The 23436-nt window shown below is 38.6% G+C and overlaps 1 protein-coding gene across 3 annotated transcripts in view; it reads left to right on the top strand.

The window, feature by feature from the left end:
• The window catches only part of TBKBP1 (TBK1 binding protein 1), an 83749-nt gene extending 67952 nt beyond the window's left edge, over nucleotides 1-15797 (top strand). For all 3 annotated transcript variants that reach the window (XM_081969730.1, XM_081969729.1, XM_081969731.1), the window contains exons 8-10: nucleotides 8415-8530; nucleotides 9359-10080; nucleotides 12944-15797. In XM_081969730.1, coding sequence (XP_081825856.1) covers nucleotides 8415-8530; nucleotides 9359-10080; nucleotides 12944-13072 — 967 coding nt within the window. In that variant the 3' untranslated portion in view covers nucleotides 13073-15797. The remainder of the gene's footprint in view (nucleotides 1-8414; nucleotides 8531-9358; nucleotides 10081-12943) is intronic.
• The last annotated feature ends 7639 nt before the right edge of the window (nucleotides 15798-23436 follow it).

Below are 23436 nucleotides of genomic sequence, written 5' to 3'. Positions count from 1 at the left end.
TGTGCTAGCGTGCCACACCCATAATGCTATGCACATGACCCCCCCTCTTTTGTCACATTTTTTTCACTGTCCCCAGGCTCCAGAGGCTTTCTAAGAGCCTGGGGAGGGCGAAAAACAGACCTATGGGGAACCTGGAAGTTCGGGAATGTTGACTTCCGGTTTGTCCATAGGGCTGATTTTTGACCTCCGGAGCCTTCAAGGAAGCCTCCGGAGGGCAAAAAAACAGCCTCAAAAGAAGGCTGAAGTCAGCTGGCCAGTGCGCACATGCGCACTGGCCTCACGTGCCCTGACAAATGGCTTCGCGTGCCACCTGTAGCACGCGTATCATAGGTTCGCCATCACAGGCATAAACTATACCAACCCTTAGTCTACAGTGAGTATATACAGTGAGAACCAAAAACCAGCAAAGTCCTTTTTTTATTAACAAAACCTCTCATGTATATTTTCGAGAACCACGAGGAATAGAAACTTAGAAAATAATGAAATGTACATTTTTTTCTGATTACATTCTGAGGTTTCATTTGTATACAAATAGAGATGCTGTCCATTGCTTGCTTGATTTTTGATTTTTATGCATATTTCCTCTTGAGGTTGTTAATTATTGAGATTAGGGTAATGAAAATAATGATGATAATGTCAATCTTTGTGGGAAATATTCAGAGTAAATAGATGAATTAAGCACCGACAAACCATTGATCAAACATTGTTTAAAAAATAAAAAGGGCTATTTAATTAATTACTTTAACTATAGAAAGGTTCCTCCAGGGACAAGGAAGATCAGATATGATTCCCACATAGTGGTTTTCATTTTATTTCATTCTGAAACAATTAATTCTGAATAAGCCCATTTTCTGGGTTTGCTGAATAAGCCCATTTTCTGGGTTTACATATTATATTTAACCATAAACTAAGTAAACAATTGGATTCACACAATATATTAAACTACAAAATGCTAAGTATGGGTAACATCAAGAAAACTTAGTGTACTGTGCAAGTGTAACTTTTGTCTCTTTAAACATTTTGTGTGAACAAATACATTTTTAAAAAATTATGGAGTAAAATATATTAATCATTGGACTTTCCTGTGTAAAGTTTTGATACAATTTAAAATTTCCAATATTTGATATAGATTCTTATTGTTCTCTAGTGAGGTTTTTTTAAAACAAAAATTTAGAGAATGTACTAGAACATTTTTTTAAAAATGAATGAGTGGATTTTGAGATATATCAATAGCTGTGGTTTGATGATAAAAGAACTAAAAGAAAAGAACTGCCTTTTGAGCTATTTTGGATTAAAATTTTAAAGAGGGTGATTTTTTTCTTAACAGAGCAATATGGTGAAGCATTACAAAAGGAAGTTAATGTGACGATCTAAAATATATCTTTACAGACAGGACAGTGACATTGGTTAGCAAACAGTTCCATGAAATGAAGTTTCTTTTGACATAAGCTCTCTTCACAAGAATCCAGTCCGTCTACTCTCTTAACTCTATGTATTTAACATAAGTCAAGGAATATTAATAAAGACCATAAGCTAAGTTTTAAAGACTTATTGATTGTCACATTTTTTTACAAGGGAAAGGTGTTACTTGTGTTACGGCAAGATTTTTAACTGTAGAAATGTATACGTTTTTCTGATTGTAGGCTGTTCGTTTGCTTGTTTGCTTATTTATTTATTTATTGAATTTATAGTCCCCTGTTTCTATTTGCATTAACAGTCAGCATGGCTTATGACAATGAAAAAAAATACAAAATATAAAATGTAGCAATAACATCACTATAAGTGAAATAAAATAACTATAAATAAATAATGAATAAAAGTTAAAATCAAATGAAAGGCAATGTTTTGTTTTTGAGTGGAATATGGGAGATCATACTGTAAATATTACATTAGATTATTAAAGCAGTAATCCCCAATTCCCAGTCTGTAGGTCAGTATTGGTCCGTGGCATGCCAGAAACCAATCCACGCAAACAAGCAAAGCCCCATTTTCAGGATGTAGGCAGCACATGAAACCACACCCCTTTGGGCCACAGAAAAACCTTTCTCCATGGAATCGGTCCCTGCTGCCCAAAATGTTGGAGGCCACTAATTAAAAGGATTAATTTAGGTAAGCATAAAAATAGCAGTTATTAAAATGAATATATTATCCAAGATAAATTATTAATTCCAAATGGCAATCAGAATGTCAGAAAGAATGGCAATAAACTGTCAGTAAATTTATATGAAGTTGGGCGAAATCCAGAGGTAATCAAAACATTTTATAATATTCCAAAAAGAACAAACTTAAAATTAAATTATTATAACATTATACATTTCATATTATGAAATTTAAATAAATTAAATGCAACTATTTGACCTTTCTGCATATGTTAAATGATTGTCCCTTTCTGTCCCAATAAAATTAACAGTTATAGGCCAATTTTTGTTGCAACTCTTAGAGCCGCACATAATCCTTTTAGAAACCATGTAAAGCCCCCTTCTCAGTTTTTTCATTTATCATATTTGTTTGTTCTGGGTTTTCCAGAATATTGATTTATGACCAAGCTACAAAACAGATATAACAAAGTTCTGCTGCATCAAATCACATATACATAAATGTGTAGTATTTTAATATTCTTTTTTTTTTTTGGTTTTCTAATTCTGTTTTTATCAAACTTGTCATATGCTGATAGATCATAAGCATGTTTTTCCAGGGAGTTGAGATAGCCCTTACACCTTCCTTAAAAAACAACCAAGTAATCTTTGCTGAGTGGAGATTGGTAGATACTGATTGGTGCAAAAATATCCGGTAAATGATATTCAAATGATATTTGATATTCAAATATCCAATCATTTACCAGATGTTTTCCACGTACCATTTTTGGAGACATTAGCTAAATATATTGCATTCATAATTATGTTAATATATTTCTGCATAGTTTGCTTTTTAAAATATCTTCAGAAATTATAATGAATACTTTAAGAGCATCTTCTTAGCTCATCTCAAAGGCACTAGACTGAAGATAGTTACCAAAGAGATAATGCTACAGAATGAAAATGGCTGCAGATAAATTAATTAATTGGTAGAGATGGCATGAGAATATGTTCACCTGAGCACAGACTGTGTGAGGAAAGAAGCAGCTACAGTATTTAACTAAATTTGATTTTTCTCCATAATGTTGGGCAAACATAGCATGAGGAAAAAGTGCTATTCCTTCTTGCTCCTGAAGGAATAAACAGTCTGATCAGGCCATAAATTAGTCATTTTGAAATGGTTGTTCTCCAGATATTTAGGCTATATCTATCGGTGGGGATGCTAATTCTGGTCCATCATATTCAAGACAATCATCCTTGGAACTGAGACCCTATAAAGTTCAGATACTTGAAATCATATACTTTGTGTTTGCTCATTTTTTAAAAAAGAAAAGACTAAAGTTTTCTTAAGTGATGGGGACTCATACCTGTCTGGCATACAATATCATATATACTGTATGTATCAGTAGTGGCAGTCCTTGACTTATGAGCACAATTTAGCCCAACATTTCTGTTGTCAGGCAAGGCAGTTGTTAAGTGAGTTTTGCTCACTTATAGATATAAATTCATTCATATTTAAGCCTATCCTAACAAACAAATGTTCAGCCAGTTTGGTGTAGTGTTTAAGCATCAGGCTAGAAAACAGGAGATTGTGAATTCAAGTCCTGCTTTAAGCATGAAACCAATTGGTCAGTAATTTTCTCTTAGTTCTAGGAAAGAGGCAATAGAAAACCACTTCTGAAAAATCTTGCCAAAAAAACCTACAGGAACTTGTCCAAACAGTCTCTGAAAATTGGACACAACTGAACAGAAAAATCTCCTTAGACTTTGAATAATAAAAATTCAAACAATCCAGCTTGCCTTGAAAGAACAATTATGTAGATAGATGTGACAGCAGAATGATTCAAATATGCACAATCACAAAATGCATACATATTTTTCTCTAATTTTTCTATTCCATTGCTATGTGAATAATTTGTGAAAATGTATTGCAGTAACAGCTAGGGTACTTCAAATCACATTCTACACTTGGATAGCTTTTTCCAAACTGTGTGACCTCCATATATATAACTTACAATGTGCAGAATTCTTTGCAATTGCATGCTGGTTGTGGAATTCTAGGACTATAAAGTTGTGTTTTTGGCAGATACCAAGGTTGTGGAAAATTGCTATGGGGAAATTGTTTCTTCAAAATTTTTCTTCCATATCTGTAGTGTGGGAAGAATAACACTGGCCCAGTTTAAAGGGCTGTTGATAAGGACTATTAAGAGACCTGGTGTAACATATACATGGTCTATTTTATATCAATGATTTTCTGGATTGGGCCTTGAAATGCAAACTTAGTGGTTTCATTTGTTTCTAGGTAAAATATAACTTAACCAAGCATGCAACTAAACCACATAGTTGTGCTAGTGGTTGCAGTTGAGGACACAAAACCACAATTGTTGCAGTTCCACTATCTTCATTTGGCATAAGTACTTAAGGTTTATTTTTCCTGTTCTAATCATGAGAATCAGAAACTTATTTTCTTCTTATTTGTGTACTTTAAAAAATTTCATCTTTAAAAATATCAAGTGGATACAGCAGATGAATTAGCAAGAATAAAAGAGGAAGGAGAAAAAGTATCCATATTTCAGCACTTGCATTATATACGTATATATTGCAAGTGCTGAAGTATGGATATATATATATTCCGTTACTGTTATTGTGCTGCCAACTTTTCTCTTAACTAGGTTTCCTGGTTCTGAAGTGTCTACACAGCACAATCAACTACAACGTCTTGGTGAAGAAAGTTGTAACCTCCTGGGTTTTATCTTGTCATTCACCTTATCAAACTATCAGTTGTTAATTAGTAGCACAAAAATTATCAGTGTTGAATCTTCTTACTTCTCTGAACCTTCTGACTTCAACAAGGAAATATAGATGCACAAAATAAACAGAATATATTGCCATTATTAAATAAATTAAAACTCAAGCTGAAGTTAACTCGGTATCGTGCAATAGTTAACAGTCAAAACAGTCAGACGGTTAACTTCAACGGTCAAAACTGAAACAAAAAGAAATCAATAAGCATATAAACTAGGCAAAAAGTTTGCCAGGGAGTGAGGGCAAAATCACCTTCTAGCCTCAGCATCTCTTATTGCCTAAATATGGGGGACCATGAGCTGATTTTCCTGGAAAAATCAGGTAGGTTGAGTAACTTTGTTGGTGAAGAGCTGTGCAAAGTGTTCAGAGCAGTCAGAATTAGGATTAGGACTCTCAACAAGGCTGTTGGATGACGGCCTGCCGATCAATAGATAGGGAAACATTATTTCCCCTGCCTCGCCTGATCTTGATTATACAGGCGGATCTGTCTGGCCGTTACCAAGTCATGGGTGGAGAAAGTTTTTTCACACAAGACTCAGAATTGACCAGAAGTACCTTGAAGCTACTTTAGATGCCTGGATCCCAGAATAGCTTTTCAAATTAGAGATCCCTCACCTCCCCTAGAATTTACCTAATACCATATATTCTGCTGATTTAGTAAGAGCCTAGTAATTATTGAGGTTGCAAGAAATAGGAGAAGAGAGGTTAACAATTTTGTCCCTTGGCTGGACCTGATAAAAAAACATCATTCTCCAAAACTGTTGTTTCTTAGCCTTCCAAAGCTGGGGCTAAAAAATGAAAATTGTCCTCCTTTTTGCAGGGTCCAAAGGGAGTGAGTCTCTTTTTCATCCTGCTAAATCTCTGATTTTCATCATACTGATATTCTCCCTCATACCAAACAAGATGATCTGAATGTATTGGGGGGAAGTCCCCAGTTTATTGTAGGTTTGGAAAGAATGAGGGCTTTCCAGTTCCTGTGCCCTCACACAAATAAATTAAAGAAAGCCCCTTTTCAGTGGTTAGTACATTGGTAGACCCCTGATATTTTATTTGCTTAATACACATGGTGTTGTGTTAAGCAGTTCTAAATTCCTAAATGGTGGTTAAGTTTAGGGTTTATAAAAGAAGAGGGGTATCAGATTTAAAAGCACACTCTAATAAAAGCTATTAGAAGGACAAAGTTAGTTGGGACGTGGTGCTATCTTAGAAATGGAAGTGCTATTTTTGGCAGTAAGATCCATTTTCAAGCCCAACTGGGAACTTTTTTTTTTGCTTTTTGTTTTATCTGACACTGTTTATCATTCTATAATAGTGATTAAATTATTAATGAAATATTTGCATCTGTTTAATTTCACCATTGATATTAAACTTTCAATGAAGCTGCCGAATATTAACCTGTGTTTTATCCAAAACATTATTAGAATGTCTTACTACTAATGGCAAATCATCTAAGAATATTGTGACAATATGCAGTACCCTTTTAGATCCTTTAGGATTAAAAAAAAAACTAGATAGAAAAGTGTCCCAGTTGAAACTTGAACTCAATCATATTTGATGTATGATCATCAAGAGCTGTCCTTGTCTTTAACTCAATGCTAGGCACATCATTTGGTCTGATAAATACTATTGTAATTGACAAGAATAGGTATTGGATACACAATATTCAATTCAATTCAGTTTATTACAGTCATAGACCAGTCAGAGGCAGATACACAGTAGATTTCTTGGGAGAAGCTTGCCCATTTTTCAAAATGCTTCCCATGGCAGGCCAGGTTCTTGTACAAATTAGGTAGGACAAGGACATGAGGAATTATGAAACTTTTACTTTAATTATCCTTGCTAAAGTTATACCTCTGAAGTGAAATTTCAGCCATTCTCTCTCTAGCATTAAGTATATAGGCCAGGTATGAGAATTATCCCTACTGCTGAGATTCATTTTAAAAGTCCTAAAATAATATTGAGACCCTAGAACCAACTTCACAATAGCCTTTCCCAAGTTGATTCCTTCAGTTGTATTTTTAGATTTACTACTCCCCCTAGTGACCCACAATTCTGGAAGTTGCACTTCTGTTATATCTGGATTTGGATTATCCCTGGCGTCATTCTCAACAGGTGCATACACCTGCAAAATAAAATCCAAGACATATATTTATATTCTTTACTTGAGGACTATAAATGACAAACTTGGGCTACTGTTCTATTTCATTGAGATTCCTTAGGACTCCAAAGAAAGGAGAGATGTAAGGTGACATTTAAGCCAATTAAATCCACTGCTCCATGCTAACTCCCCCATCACCTATGTGTCCTCCTTTATTTGATGTTGGAGACACAATTGGGAGTAATCACTGCAGTCATTCTCTACTGTGAAGCATTCCTGACAAGTTACAGAGGGAATTCACAAACTCGTATCAGGTTTTCCTGATAGATCATTTTATTTCATCTCTTATCTCTTTCCTAAGAGATGTTGTCAGGGAAGGGGGTTTTCCTTACAGAGGGCATATGAAATTAGGCAGAGTGCCACAATATAACCATAAACTTGCCAATTGCTTAATTTTTCATTAGTGAAATGTTACTAAGCTGGTTTCTATATTAGCACATTAGAGCAATTGATTTTGTGATGCAAGGGTGTTCTCGTAAAGCATTCTTGGAAAATCCCCTCTATTGACATCAGAGGTGGGTTTCATATAATTTTACCACCAGTTTGCTGCACACTGAAACTGTGAGAGCATGTGCACACACTTCGTGAAAGCGTGCACCTTCTGCTCCAGTGCGCGGATTGCATGCATAGAGCCGGGGCAGGGGCGGCCACCTGTAGATCATCATTACTGGTTCACCCAAACCCGCTGAATACCACCAATGATTGACATTCCCCAGGACTCTCTCATTTATTTATTTATAATGATCTGATAATGCTGTTGACATATGCCACATATAAGCGCTGAAATCATCACCCATTGCTGCTCAGAGCATTGCTGGTGCTGCTATTGCTACATACTACCATTAGATATAAACCCCTGAAATTCAAGGACCTTTGAACTTACAACTTAAACTTATTATCTGCATTTTATCTAGGGTATGGCAATAATCTAACTAATTATGTATCCACAACTGTTTTGGCGCAGAAATATTTTAGAGATCCACTTGCACAGAATCCCTTGTGAAGGAATGAAGAAATTTCCACTGCCTAAAGTATGAAGTATCCCAAGATCAGATGCTATCTGTATGATTGATCATCTTTTTTCCCTTATCTGTACAATGGAAGGATGAGATGGTGCCAAAAGTATTTGTCTGTGGCTCAGGGTTTAGTAGTTACTAACCTACTGAAGAAAAGATAGTTTGCTCATGATACTTGTAAGCGGGACTGGAGTCTTCAGAAATCAGCTTCAAAGGAAGATGTTACAGCATTTTCTACCAACAATGGCCCAGAAAAGTTGCAGTAAAAGGAAAAGAACAGCTGGGAGAAATTGCTTTCTGTGTTCAAAATATTCATCATTTACATATTTTCTAGCTTTGCCTATTTTTGTCTTTTGTTAGAGTAAACTTAGCCCTGGCCTACACAGAACTCACCGAAGAGCTATGCCGCCTAAGAAACCTAACTTCTCTTCAAAGTCAGATTCTCCGGACTCTTATGCAGGAGCAGGTCATGAACAGTGAGTGGAATTTGGGCATAATGGAATGACTGTATAGATGGCCTGCAGCACGCAAGGCTTAAATTATAGTCATGGAGGGTTGATATCAAGTGGTTGCCTTTTTCTCTCTCTTCATCTTCTTCCTCTTCCTCCTCCTCTTCTTGCAGCAATCAAAAGTTATGTATCAGACAGACCAATGGGGAAAAATGATCAACTATCAATAAATAACACACATTTATTAAAAAGGGAAAGCAACAATGATTAGACTTGGATCAGTTGTTAACTTGTTTTCATTACAGAGTCACCGAATTTAGCCACTATATTGTATCAGTAATAGAAAGTTTCATATTTGAGAGAAATAAATTCACTTAAATTGTTCTTAATTATTGATAATACATGGTTAAGATATAAGTATTCTGACTATCTTTATAACAACACATGATGAACTATTTCTATATACCCACAGAACATGGGTACTTAGCTAGTAGGATTTTAGAATACCTACCTTGTGAAAGTGCAAAGAAAAGGGCATTAAATGTTGCAGAGATAGGTGGTACTTCACCCCTTCCCACTTGCTTTGATAAATATGATGATTCTAATTTCAATCACAATCAAGAAAGTTTGCAATTCTTTAAACCTTTGCTATAAACTTTTTAAATAAAACATATTTTCTATTAAGAATCAGATAGAACCAACTAGTATGTAATGAGTGTATAGCACCAAAGCTTTGACTCGTACTGATCATGTGAGCTTTCAAAATTGTCTAGGGATCTTTTGGAAGTTGGTCAGTCATTGCCGTGGATATCTTATGCATCCTCAAAGCATCAATTCTTCTGTCCCTTGTTCCAGGTGAACGGCATTCTCCCCATTCCCAGCGCCATTCTCCTGCCCAGCAACGTGGTTCTCCAGCTCCTCAATGTACGTCTCCAGCTCAACAAGGGAGGCCTTCTGCTCCTCAAAGCCAATCTCCAGCCTTACAAAGGCGTTCCCCAGGCCCACCTGGTCAATCCCCTGCACATCAACGTCGTTCCCCAGCCCCCCCTCCTTGCCAGTCTCCTGTTAGCCAGCGGCGTTCACCAGCTCCACCACCCAACCAGTCTCCTGCCCAGCAGCGCTGCTCACCAGTCCAAAATTGTTCATCACCTGCCATGACTTCACAACATAGATCTCCAGGGGCTGACAGAAACATTATGGATCTGGGATATTCTAAGCCCTCCAGTCACCATATCAAAGCAAGCTTCCAAGGTCGTCGAAGCTACTCGGAGGTGAGCGACGCTGCTCTGTATCAACAGAACCGTTCTCTCTGGCTGCAGCCAGAAATATCCACCTTACCAAAGCATCGTCCCTACTGCGAGGTTTATGCCAGAGACAACTTCGAAGAGCACTTGCGCTTTGAGAAGCAGTCCTCGGATGAAGACGACTGGGCCCTCCCAAGCCCCCCCAGCCCTGAAGTAGGGGGTATCCGCTGCGCCTCCTTCTGTGCAGGGTTCCCCATTCCCGACACCTCCATGCACCGGATTGATGCATCGTACTCCAGGGCTGAGCATGCTCAGTCCTGGCCCTCAATCAATGTAAGCAACATGCAATGCCATGTGTATTCTATACCTTTTCCCCACCCCAGTTTTAACTCAGTTCAGAATCAGTTAACTAAATGATCTTTCATTGCCCAATTTATTTTACTTACAAAGATTTTCTAAGGGTGCAAAGTGTTTATGGTGTATATTTTAATACTACAGACCAAACACTTAATCTTTTGGGTGGGAAACAAAATTTGTGAGACCCAATCTTCCCAAGATAGGATAACCATCTTTTAATTACACATTGACAAGGTCTTGGTGACACAATCATCCTAATACATCAGGCTCCTCCTCTTATGAGTACAGCTTCAAGGACCCCTAAACATAGTATATCTTGGGTAGGAATTCACATTGATGCCTGAATTCAAGTTGATGCCCATTTTGGAAAAGATGCAATGATCAATAGTATGAATCAAGTAGATTATTTAACTTCAGAATTTTAAAATCTGTTCAAATCACACCTAATCTTAGCAATTAACATCCAACCCAAGTAGTTCCTCATAATGTTCTAGAAGATGCTTGACCTTTCACAAATTTGCAACATTTTCCCCACATCTGATCAGAGTTTGCACTCTAAAGTTGCCCAGTTATTTCCAACAAGGATGGAAATGATATTTTGGTAACATGTTTGTAGGCATGCTCATGGTAGTTTAATTATTTTCTCATGTTCAATATTTATCTTGATTAACATTATTTCATTTTACTGCTTATTTTGAATTTCATTCTCATGCTGGCTTGTACAATAAAGACCATACAAAAACATGTTTATAGTCCTATATAATATAGAATTAACTAGAACAACGGCAGTAGAAGATCATTTAACTGTGGCCCCAAAATGCTAATGACCACTTAAAACTATAAAATGTACCTCAGTTAAAAGAAAGCTGTCAGGTGAGGGGCCTCATGTACCTTGTACAGAAGGCTTTTTCTAAGAATGGGGATCATTTTAACAAGTTTAAAAATAAATTAAAAGAGGTTACGTATCAAGGCTGTTAAGGGAGGGAGCCTGAAGTATCTTCTACAGCAGCAGCCCCAAACTTTTCTGGCTCTGCGGACCGGCAGCGGTGCTGGTAGGGCAGGGGATGGTTTGTGTAGCCTGATTCCCAACAGGCAGTGGTCCGATATTAGGCCACGGACCGGGGAAGTTGGGGACCCTATTATGCAGAATGCCTTTGATAAGAAAGGGGAATCAAGATTTTTTACAATTAGCAATTGTCTGGGGAATACCTATCCTGAAGACTTCCACTTCTTTTGGGAGTACAGCACTTGGAACAGCCTCCAGGGAGGTTTGGATTCAGGAAATTGTACCTATCTGGATGGCATCAGTTGCAGAAGACTGGTTTAGCTATTTTTGATCATTGTTCTTAAATACATATGTTTGCATATATATCTTTCAAGATTTACGCCCCCCCCCAAAAAAAATAAAGGGAGGCAAGCTAAGTAATCTTACAGATAAATTGTAATTTGTATAGATAAATATTTCATGAAGTTAAGAATAATATTACATTGATGAATGGAATGCAAATAATTTTAGTGATACCAGTAGTGTCAGATTTCAGCAGAACACTACATGCTATAAAGTGACAGGGAAGATCTAAAACTTAATTGCTACATTTGGTCGTATATAAAAATCACTTAAATTATTTGTTCTATTCTAACAGTTGATGTCAAATACAGGATGATGCTATTTAATTATATTGTTTCATGCTCAGAGATCTGCATAAGGATCTTAAAAAGTATAGTTCACAGAATGTGTATACCCTCTGGAGTTTTCCACATCTAGTTATATGCTTTCCCTGTGACTGTGGTCACTTTTCCATAACAGGAACCTCTCATTTTAACCACAAATTTATTTAAAAATGATTATGTTTTACCTTTTAACTTCAATTGTTACCAGCTAAATTGTTACATTAAGTGTGAGAACCTGTGGCTCTCTCAGTGTTGCTGAGTTGCAATTCTTAGCATCCTTCACCATTGGCTTTGAAATTTTTGGGAAGTTATAGTTATATATATATGTTACGGTGAAAGACCGAAATCTGGTGAATGTCGACATTCACCGGTGAAAGACCGAATATTTCATTACATTGTTTTACATTCGGACCTTCAACGGTGAATGTCGACATTCACACAGTCGCTTGGTGTATGTCCGAAAATACCCTTATCCTCTTGACACCCTTACCCTAAATCCCCTTACCCTAATACCTTGGCTCCTCGCTTCCTTTTAAGCATCTTCTATTCGCGGAGTTTTTTTTTTAAAACCTGCGATCCTTAAGAAGACGCTTAAAAGGAAGCGAGGAGCCGAGGTATTAGGGTAAGGGGATTTAGGGTAAGGGTGTCGAGAGGATTACCCTTATCCTCTCGACACCCTTACCCTAATCCCCTTACCCTAATACCTCAGCTCCTCGCTTCCTTTTAAGCGTCTTCTATTCGCGGAGTTTTTTTTTTTTAAACCTGCGATCCTTAAGAAGACGCTTAAAAGGAAGCGAGAAGCTGAGGTATTAGGGTAAGGGGATTTAGGGTAAGGGTGTCGAGAGGATAAGGGTATTTTCGGTCATACACCAAGCGACTGTGTGAATGTCGACATTCACCGGTGAAGGTCCGAATGTAAAACAATGTAATGAAATATTTGGTCTTTCACCGGTGAATGTCGACATTCACCAGATTTTGGTCTTTCACCGTAACATATATATATATCACAGAGAGTCATAGGCTATCTACCATTCCATGATGGGAGTATGTCTAAAAGATCCACCTTTCAGAATCTTAGTAATTAATGTAATTGACAAAAATAAAGACTTAATAAGTTCACTTTTATGATACCTTTCTCTACTTTGCATTCCTTCTCTGTATCCCTTAGTTGCTGATGGAAACAGTAGACTCTGACATCCGAAGCTGCCCTCTCTGCCAGGTGGCCTTTCCCATCGGTTATCCAGATGATGCTTTGATAAAACACATTGATTCACACCTGGAGAACAGCAAGATCTGAGGTCTGTTCCACCGTCCTTTCTCTTCTGGCTTCCTTAAAGAGATTGCCCACCTCATACCCACCCCACCTTTCTTGGATGCTGCATGAAAAGTGGAGGCACCACAAGGGGCTCTTTTCTCTCTAAAATACCTCCAAGTTTCCATTAGACTGAAGCGTGAATATTTTTGCCTCTCCCTTGTCTTCTTCTTTGCCTTGGTTTTTAAAGTGGGTTGCCTCTCCTTACTGCTCTTTATGGGCAGGACCTGCAATATTTCTCCAGTGCTTCAACCAGCCACAAAGGTGGGTAAAGGAATGAGAAATATGCTGGAATTAGGCTTAGCAGGGCACAGTCACCTTCACCACCTGATTGCTAAGTACTGAGGTTGCTTCTGGTGATGGTGAGACTCTTATTTACATGGTTCAGTTTGATGTCTCTGAAAGATCTCAGGGTTGGATGGGTAAGAAAATAATCCAGGTTTGCGTGTTTTGAGGTGGGGTAGGAGAACAGGTTAATGAACTCCAACCCACTGAGGGCACAACAAATCATAAAGTTTTTGTTTGTGCCTGTTTTACACAGGGATATCCAAGTGGGTCAGATTTCTCTGCCTCTTATGCTACTACAAAGGGTATTTGGGGGTTGGTCGTTTAACAGATGTAAAAAGCCTTGGCCTCCAATTGCTGGTACAAGTGTCTTTGTGTTGGTCTTTTACATTAAAAGTCCACTTTTAGCAATGCTGCTGAGAAATAGAGCCAACTTCCAAAAGTGTAGCATGGACGTTCTTATGTTATTGCACTGAATAATAAGCTTTTTTTCCCCACAAAAGAAGCTCCTCTTTTTGTCTGTGTTGGCTTCTTGTGAGTCGTTCTGGAAGACTTGTAAACTGCACACTTAGGTAGAAGCCGAGAAAGCATTCCCATATTTTGGCGACTGTTTTACACACTTTTCACCACTTCACATCTTGCTTTAGATAGCTCTTATATAATAACTAGCTGCACATTTTGCCTCATTATTCTCTTGCAATGGCAGCATGTTGACATTATTGGGGTAACAGTGTAAATGTAAACATCTTTCCATACTTGACACCACTGTATTTCTTTCATTCTCTCTCTCTCTCTCTCTCTCTCTCTCTCTCTCTCTCTCTCTCTCTCTCTCTCTCTCCCTCCCTCCCTCCCTCCCTCCCTCCCTCCCTCTCTCTCTCTCTCTCTCTCTCTCTCCTTACTGAAACTATATTTTATTATACTGCTGTAAGATAAGGGTCATGTACAGATGTATGGTACCTCTGTGTTGTGGGGATGGTCTCCTTGGAACAACCTATCTGTACATCAGGATTTATTTTTAAAAAAACAAGTGGAGAGGGGGAGAAGGGTTACATGGACTTTCTTCTTCTTGAGGCAACTGTCTTCCTATCTCCAGGTTCTATTAACAAATGTATGTGTTAAGATCTACAGCCTGCCTTATCCCAAGGTTTCAGACTGCCAATGGGCAATAGGCATGAGTCCTTGGAGCTTATAATCTATTTTTTTTCCTGCAAACTAAGAACAAATTTGAATTTTAGAAGTAAATAACAGAATAGAAACGTCTTTCAAATGTCATTTCTCTAGCTCCATCTTTTTGGCCACATAAAGCCAGGTGGAATCAGTGTTTCTAAGACTTAAAGCAACTTCTCCCAGGCAGATAGCTACATCTCTGCTGAATTTCATTCTGATGATCTTAATACCCATGATGCTGAGAAATGACTAATCCAGTGCATCTGGGGGAGGCACTGGGTTAAGGGAGACTAACAATAATCTCAACATTTTTTTTCCTTCCCAGCTTTGTCTGGTTAAGATCGCAAATCACCACATTCTCCCCCCCCCCTGTTTTTAATCAGATTTTAACTCTGTTCTATATGTGTCAATATTATTCCCATCCTTTATTTAAATTCTCCCCCTGCAGAGGGAGAAACTAAACAGCAGGAGAATCAGGTCTTCAAACCTTCCCTGCTGTTAACCCACTGTCATACAAGAGGATGTCAGGGATTACATTTAAAAAAATAGCCTGCAGCAGAAAAAGTGCTGAACTCCTGTGAATTTCAGTTACCCTGCTTGCTTGGGTATTTTTAATCTAACCTGTTTTTTCAATTTCAGAGGCCATAGAAATACAATTGTGGGATGGAACAAACCTTTCTAGCAATGGAAATAGGTGATATATTATACAAACAATTAAGTGGAATCAGCATTTATATATACATGGAGAGAAGCATCTAATACTTACATCACATTCAAATTCATTTGGTTCAAGTTCCAAATTTTAGAGAAATAATTTGGCAAGGACTTTGCATATATAAAAATAAACCTCTTTACATTGCTATGAGCCTTTTCACATTGCCATATTGGTCCTCACGGTGCTTGGAGCAGTGGTAAAATTCTATTTTTTCCCCTACCATTTCTATGGGCGTGGCTTGGTGGGTGGGTGGGTTCTGTGACTGAGTGGACATGACCAACTCATGCCCACTCAGTCACATGAAATCCCCCCCCAACCAAACCACACCCACAGAACCCGGTAGGAAATTTTTTTGAATTTCTATTCTACCTATTTTCTGCCCAGGCCTGGTCTAATCTGTCAAAGGCCTGCCACTCTCCCTTTGCCATGTGACACATCCTTACCTTCCTCCCATGGCTGGCTGCCAGGGAACACAAGCCAGGGTTGAGCCATCAAAGCTGGGCTCCCTGCCAGCCCACATCTCGCCTCCCTTGTCGCAAGATGCTTGCAGCTGCAGCCTTTTTTTTTCAGTGCACCTGGAGGCGCTTCTTGTGCCAAAAGATGCGGGGTTGCAGGCTTCTTGCAGTGAAAATTACAGGAGCTGCTCCACTTCTTGAACCCAACGCTCTGCTACCGCCCTGTTCCATTTGCCGGATACGCTGCCCAGGCAAGTCCAAGTGGAGCGGCGCAGCAGGCAACAGTGTGTGCATTCGCGGCTGGCGCATGGAATAGGGCGGTGGTGGCAGCGTGTTCAAGAAGCAGAGCAGCTCCGGTAATTTTTGCTGCAAGAAGCCTGCAGCTGCTGCATCTTTCGCCTCAAGAAGCACCTCCAGGCATACCAAAAAAAGATGCTGTGGCTGCAAGCATCTCGCGATAAGGGGGGCGATATGTGGGCTGGCAGGGAGCCCAGCCTTCCTTGGCACCCAGCTACTGGAGGAAGTTAAGAACGCAGCGCATGGTGAAAGGAGAGCAGGCAGTGGGCGGGCAGCAGCTCCAGGGCAAGGCCAAAGCCAGGGAATGGCATATTCCCCAACCCGGTCAAGATGGGCAGCAAGTGGGCAATGGATCCAGGACAAGGCCAGAGCCAGGGAATGACGCATTCCCTGACCCAATCAAAGTGGGCAGTGACTTCGGGGCATGGTCCCTGACCCAAGGCGAAAGGCAGGCGGGCAGCATGCATTGCTTACCTTTGGTGAGCTGAGCGGACGAAGCGACTGGCGAGGCAATTAGCTGGGCTGTGTGACGAAGGAGGCATATATAGGGTAGGGGTGGATGGGTGGGGCAGCAGCCAGAAGATGTGAGCAGAGAATGACTGGAAGAGGCAAGCGAGCAGCTGGAAGGGGTAAGCAGCAACCAGGCGGGCATGGGCAGGGCCAATCTGGGGTGATTTTTACCAGTTGGATGAACCGCTTCATATCACCCCTATTGGTCTGAACTTGTTGAATTTCATCCCTGACTTCAAGTGATTTTCTCTAATTTGACAAAGCTGCACACCAAGTGAAAGCTCTAGTCCAGCATTAGTCCAGTAGCGTGACTTAGGACCAATTCACAGGGTTGATGTTGTGTAAAATGGTAGTAGGGAAGAATGTTAGGTATGTTTGATGCCTTAAGCTAGGGGTGTCAAACTAGCAGGATGCGTCACATGCAGGCCATGTCCACCCCAGCTCCATGAAGGGAAAAAACATTGTGATACGTCACTTGAGAGCAATGTGATGCAGCGAATTTGACACCCATACCTTAAGTTATTTAGAAAAATAATAAAGGTAGGATAAAGAGCGGTGTAGTGGCCTAGTGGTGAAGCCACTTGCCTCCCTCTCTACTCTGAAGGTACAGAGTTTAATCCTAAATAGTGGCAGATGTTTGTCTCCTAGGGTGCTAAGAAAAAATATCTGCTGTGAACTTCATGTAGGCATCATGAAAGGTATCCAGCCAGTAAATGTTCAGCTGCAGCAGTGGTTCTCAACCTGTGGGTCGGGACCCCTTTTGGGGTCGAACGGCCCTTTCACAGGGGTCACCAAACACCATCAGAAAACACATATTTTCGATGGTCTTAAGAACCGAGACACCAATTTTATGGTTGGGGTTCACCACAACATGAGGAACTGAATTAAAGGGTCGCGGCATTGGGAGGGTTGAGAACCATTGAGCTACAGAGTTGTAAAAAGAAAAACATAAAATAGAGGTGGGAAAAGAATTCTAAAATTAAAAGAGAACCAAATGAAATCCCCTGAAAATGTGCTATAGACCAGTATTTAAGCACAGGCATGCTTCTGTCCATGTGACTAGAACAAACTGCAGGGAGGATCTCAAAATGCTGACTCCACATTGCCCTTTAATGCATGATAGAAGATTAAGTGATAACAGTTTTTCATCAGCTGAGATTTGGAGATAGAATACTGAAAACATCCAAAAATTCTAGCTGCTGTACAACTATGGGAAATGAGGGTTTTCTTTTTCTTTGCTTTTCCCTCCTCTTATTTTTGTGCCTGTGATCAGGAGAAATGCACAAGGAAGCATGTCTTCTGATCTTTGTTTTGGGATTGGGGAAGTTGGGTCCCACTATGCTTTCTGCCTCCCAATGAAACCTGGAACCTTTTTACAAACTGCCTTTTATAGAGTTGGAAGAGACTCTAGAATACATCCAATGTGACCTCCTCAGTGGTGGCTTCACTGAATATATCTGACAAATGATAACCAGGACACATTTGATGAACTCAATACTCCATTTGCTGGTCCACTCCAGTGGCTAGCAACCTATATGATCAGAAATTCTTCTGGATGCATAGCCCGAACCTATTTATTTGTAGTTTTAACCTTCTGGTCCTAACTCTGGAACAACAAAAAATAGTAAATGCCACTCCTTTTAAGAAGCAACTCTTCAGTTATCCGAAACTGCCATATCTCTTCCACAGGATAAGTTGACAAACATATTCAATCTTTTAATGATTGCTCATGAAGTTTCCTGAGATGCCAAGGAGAAAATTCATCCTCCATTGAAAAACCTTTTAAAGCCAGTATTGCACGATGTGGTAGAACTCATAAATGGAAGTTATAGATCTATTTTCCTGCAGGCTTCCATAGGAAACATCCAGTTGTGCCCACTTTGACTCTGACCCCACCGGCCAGCCTTTAATGGGGACCCATATCAGCCTTGAAGCTTTAATTATCCTTCCCGATAGACCTGTTTCTGCTGAAGCCGACTTTGTTCATATACATTTTTAAACAAATGGTTGCTACACCTGTCATAGCTGCCATAACTTCAAATTTTTCTTGGTGTGCTGTAGCTCAGTACAAGGGCTGAACAGATTTCCTAAATCTCTGCAAATGTTAGAAAAAAACGAAAGAAGCCCTCCTGAGGAAGGCAATAAGGGCCTGCACCCATGTTCACATCATCAAATGAAGCAATTCAAAGAGACCTTGTATTGGCAGTGATATTCTCTATCACATAACTCCTGAAATTATCAATAGAAAATGTTCATCTTGCATAAGTCACATGATTTCTACAACTATTTGGTTTTCTTTAAATAGGAAGAGAGCCACGTAAGTGGTACACATTTGGAAATGTATCTTGAAACTTTTCACCTCTCTTCCATTTTGTTACATGAAATCTACCTCAATGTTTATGAGAAACAGGAATGATTACAAGCAAAAATATATATAACCAACCAACCAAGAATGGGGAGGGTGGGCTTTGAATTAAGGGAATGTTTTTATAATTTCATTTTTTTAAAGAGGTCTATAAACTACTAAGGCAGTGTTTCCCAACCTTGTCAACTTGAAGATGCCTGGACTTCAAGTTGACAAGGTTGGGAAACACCGTACTAAGGGCTCAAATAGCACTCAGATTGTTCCCTTTGCTCTGAAGCTTCATAATCTTTTTTAAAGATCTCAAGGAGCAATCAGCAATGTTAGGGACGAGTGAGAGCCCGAAATGGAGATGTAAACATGGTTCCCACCAAGGGTTCTTCATACTTGCTTCTGCTGGTATAAAATGGTGGTTATGCAATCGACCTGTATTGCACAAGGTCCCTAGTGTAAATTTTGTATTTGTCATGAAGACAATATACTGCTCAGACAAGCTCAATGAATAACTATTGTCATGGTGACATTTTTCCTAAATCCTTTGGGGGAAAGGTCTCACCCCTATAATCATGAGATTGAGAGAATATTCCTCCTATGTTAGGCACAATTAATACTTTTTTAGTGTTTACATCCAACATCTATGGAATTTACAATAAGTTAAATTCTACGTAGTTAGTCAGGAAGTAGTTTCCACATATCCATAGTTGTACATTCTGGAGTATTTTACTCTTAAATAAATTACCAATTATGTTCTGATGTCAGCCTGGAAGTTAAAACTATCTGTATGGTAATTGTTAGGTTGATTGATGGCTATTAGCTGTAATACTTAAGTGAAATGGTCTTAAAGGCAGGATGCTACTAAATGCCAATTTTTGATACAGGAAGCTATTGGGATGTCCTGCTAATTCCCCCCCAAAACTTCAGATGATCCACTCCATTAAGAGAGTGCTGGATACATATAATTTTATTCCGAAGAAGCAGGCCAGCCCTCACATTCCTAAACTAATGTCATGAGATACTGACAAATTAATATAATGCTAAGTTTACATCTCATACTAAACTATAGTGTGGTTTGCTTTTGGGTAAGGGCAATATGAACCTGCCAATTGTGGCTTAGTACTATGTGTCAGCTAGGCTATATCTTATTCAACAAGTCGTCATAAAAATATCTTGGTTTGGCATAACAGGCAAATTCAGCCATGATGTTAATCCTTAACTTTCTTATTGTCAGTCAGCATGGTAAGTATCAGATAACTTATTTCACCTTCTCAAAGTGCATGTTTAAAATATTTTTCTTCACGTTCCCTACTGATGTCTTTTTTAAAAAATTAACTGTCAGAGGATTTCCACAAACATTAATGTAGACTAGAGTCTCCATTTCAATGTATTTTCAAAAGTTCAGAATATCCACCATTTGCCATTTTTACTGCTGCGTATGCAACAAATAAAGATGGAAAGATACATTAAGAATTTGTGTTAAATGCTTTGTAAGCAATTATAATTTTTCATTAGAACTTGTCTTATGTCTAGTATTTTTTCTTAGGTATTTAATATCGACTTCAATTATTTGTGAGCCAAATTTCCTTACTTTTGGGGAAAATGGTCTTAAAGATAATACTCATGCTGGTGAATTTAAAGAGTTGTCAAATTTAATATATAGAATACATCCATTGGGAGCAGCTACGGTGTTTAAATTAGTGCAAATGAAAACCCACTACTGTTGGTCATGTAATTAAAAGATTAAAGTCTTCTGAAAATTCTTTAAATTCACTCAGTTTCATGAATGTCTCTTTGCAGTTTTGCAGTTTGCCAAAATGCAGGGGAAGATATTCAGGACACTTTGAAAATATAAAGTTTTTTTAAATTACTCATTTCTCAGAAATTCAACTAACCCTCTTCTCTCTAGCTTGCTTAGCCCAAATATTAAAAAGGAAGGGGGACCTTTTCTTAGCACTTAGAGTAAAATATTTGGGAGAGAGATGCTCTGTCTGTGTTGTCCCTTTCTTTCTGTACTCTGTGAAACAGAAAAACTCAAATAAAGGTTGCCAACTAATAGATTTTATCAATCATGGCTTGGGGTTCTTTTTTTGGCCAGTGTCATCTGTTTTTCTTGATAATGCTTGGGAAAAAAATCACACTTCACTAAGAAACACTTTGTCCATGTGGGAAACCTATCTACAGGGTTTAAACAGCTGTTTTTGGCATTTATGGTTATCTGGACCCTGATCTTCATAAATATTAAAAGTAAATGCTCACAATAGCCCAGTTCAGAAGTTTTCACCAGTGGATTGTAATCTCAGATGTCCACAGGCAAATTTGAAGGGGAATACAAGGGGAGAGGTTTTTACACCTTAAAATTTGCTGCCACTGTGGCTGTCAGATTGTCCAAACAAAATGAAAAAGAAAGCTGGAACATGATATGATAGTCAGTGCATCAAAACAGAGTATTACCAGGTTCTGAGAGGATTCTGATTTCAGAGCCCTAGAACAGTGAAGTCAACGTACAAATTTAAGCTTCATAAAAATATGGCAGAATCTGAAATAAATAGTTCTTGCTGGAAAACTAAGCTGAATGTTAAAGTGGAATCTACCAAAATTCATGAATTAATTCAGAATTAATTCACAATAAATTGTGATTTGTTTCTTACACAAATTCTGGCAGATTCTACTTTGCAGGAAGTGTTTGTTTTGCAGTTATTATAGCCAAAAATTGGATCCAACCACTTGCTGAATCTGAGCAAGCAATTGTTTTTTTCATACTGGATGGCATCTTGAATGTTCATAAAATAAATAAAACCAGCACTAAACATGAATGTTGTTTATAAGGGTCTTCTTGCTGATACATTCACATTATGTATCAGCAACACCCATACAAAAACCTGATACAATCCAGAGTAGCGATTCTCAAAATGTGGTCCGGGGGGGTCTTCAAAATCAAAATTGTTTGCCAGCTATGTTGTAAAAGATTACAATATTAAAATCCCATGAAACAACCATGAGAAGTGGTAGTGGCGGCAGTAGTGTCAAAGGAACAGACAAACAGCTTTACGTGGACCTATGGAAGTGGCGAGGGGGGTGTATTAGCAAGCTGGCTGCAGACAGTGGCATCTCAGCATCAGGAGCATGGGATAGTGTGAACTAATGCAGCGGGATGCTGGTAATGCCTGGTAGGCTGTGGACGAGCTGTTTCTGGTACAGCAATGTTTAGTCAGCCCCTGAAGGTGCAGCATCGAGACAAGGCAGAAGCTGAGTGAATTGCAACATACTTTCTATTCTCCATTCTGCAGTTCAGTAGGATTATAGGATATAGGATTATAGCTCTCTGTGGTAAGGTATCTGTAGCTAGGGCCCTGGAAGGAGGCGTCCTGGCTGCCTGGAGGACTCAGTACCCAAGTAGATAATTGGAGTAGGTGCACTTAATGGTTGCCAATAGGTCATCCGCATGGCCCAGCTGCAATTGATGACTTCTTCCATCTATGTGTGATTTAGGATTAGATGGACTGTTTTGATTGATAATGGTGACTGGCAGTCTGAAGGGAAGGAAGACCTGGATTGATAAGGATATTTGGGGTTTTGGAATGTTTCGTTGGGAGTGGGGCCAACAAAAAGAAATGTGTCGACATTTCAAATATCTATAGAACTCAGTGAACCAATATTTTCCAGATAATCAAAGCATGATATTACAAAATCATGTATGGGTAAAAGATGCATTTAAAATTCATGGTAGACCACTAGATTTTAATATAGCTAAACATGAAAAGTTCACTGATACCAGATCTCACAAAGCACCTTTGAGAACCTACTTGTCAAATTCTTCGATAGGATCGAAGATAAATAAACAATTATATGATGACTGTCAAAATACTTTTTTTTCCATTTTCAATACGTATCTGCACAAAGCTGGATTTTCTTCACATAATTCATCTAAAACAACATAACACAATAGATTAAATACAGAGTCAGCAATGATAGTCCATCTGTCTTCTATCAAGCCAGATATTGAGACTACTTACAAAAGTTTAAAACAATTTCATTCTTTTTTATTTCATAAAAATACTGATTGCTTTTCATGAAAAATTGTGTGTTTTTATTTTTATGTGACTCAGCAAATACACTAAAATGCATATATTTTAATTTTTAATACAGTAAACTTTGATCATGGAAACGAAAGCCCTGGGGACCTTCAATATTTTTTTAAAAATACACTGGTGTAGAGGCGAAAATTCAAAAAATCCCAAAGGGGGAAAGTTTACTTTTTCACAAATATATCAAAAAAGCAATTATTAGAAAGGACTTCATGCTCTGGTTACCATATGCCTAACTTCAGATAGCAGAACCAGCAGGTGTATGGAGAAAAAAATGAGTCATTTAGAAAAATGTGACATTTAAAGGACCATTTTCCTATGCAGTGGTAACTGATCAACAAAAGGAGACCTTCATGTCTAAATGAATATTTGTTCAAAGTGAGTAATGCAAATGGTCCTTGCAAGCATTCTTCTGCACGCTTTACACTAAGGAGGCTAACGGGTTAATGTGTGTGGGTCCTTTTGGTTTGTCTTAG

Source organism: Natrix helvetica (assembly GCF_964273705.1).
Source record: "Natrix helvetica genome assembly, chromosome: Z".
Lineage (NCBI taxonomy): Eukaryota > Metazoa > Chordata > Lepidosauria > Squamata > Natricidae > Natrix > Natrix helvetica.
This window is presented reverse-complemented; position numbering and strand designations above follow the sequence as displayed.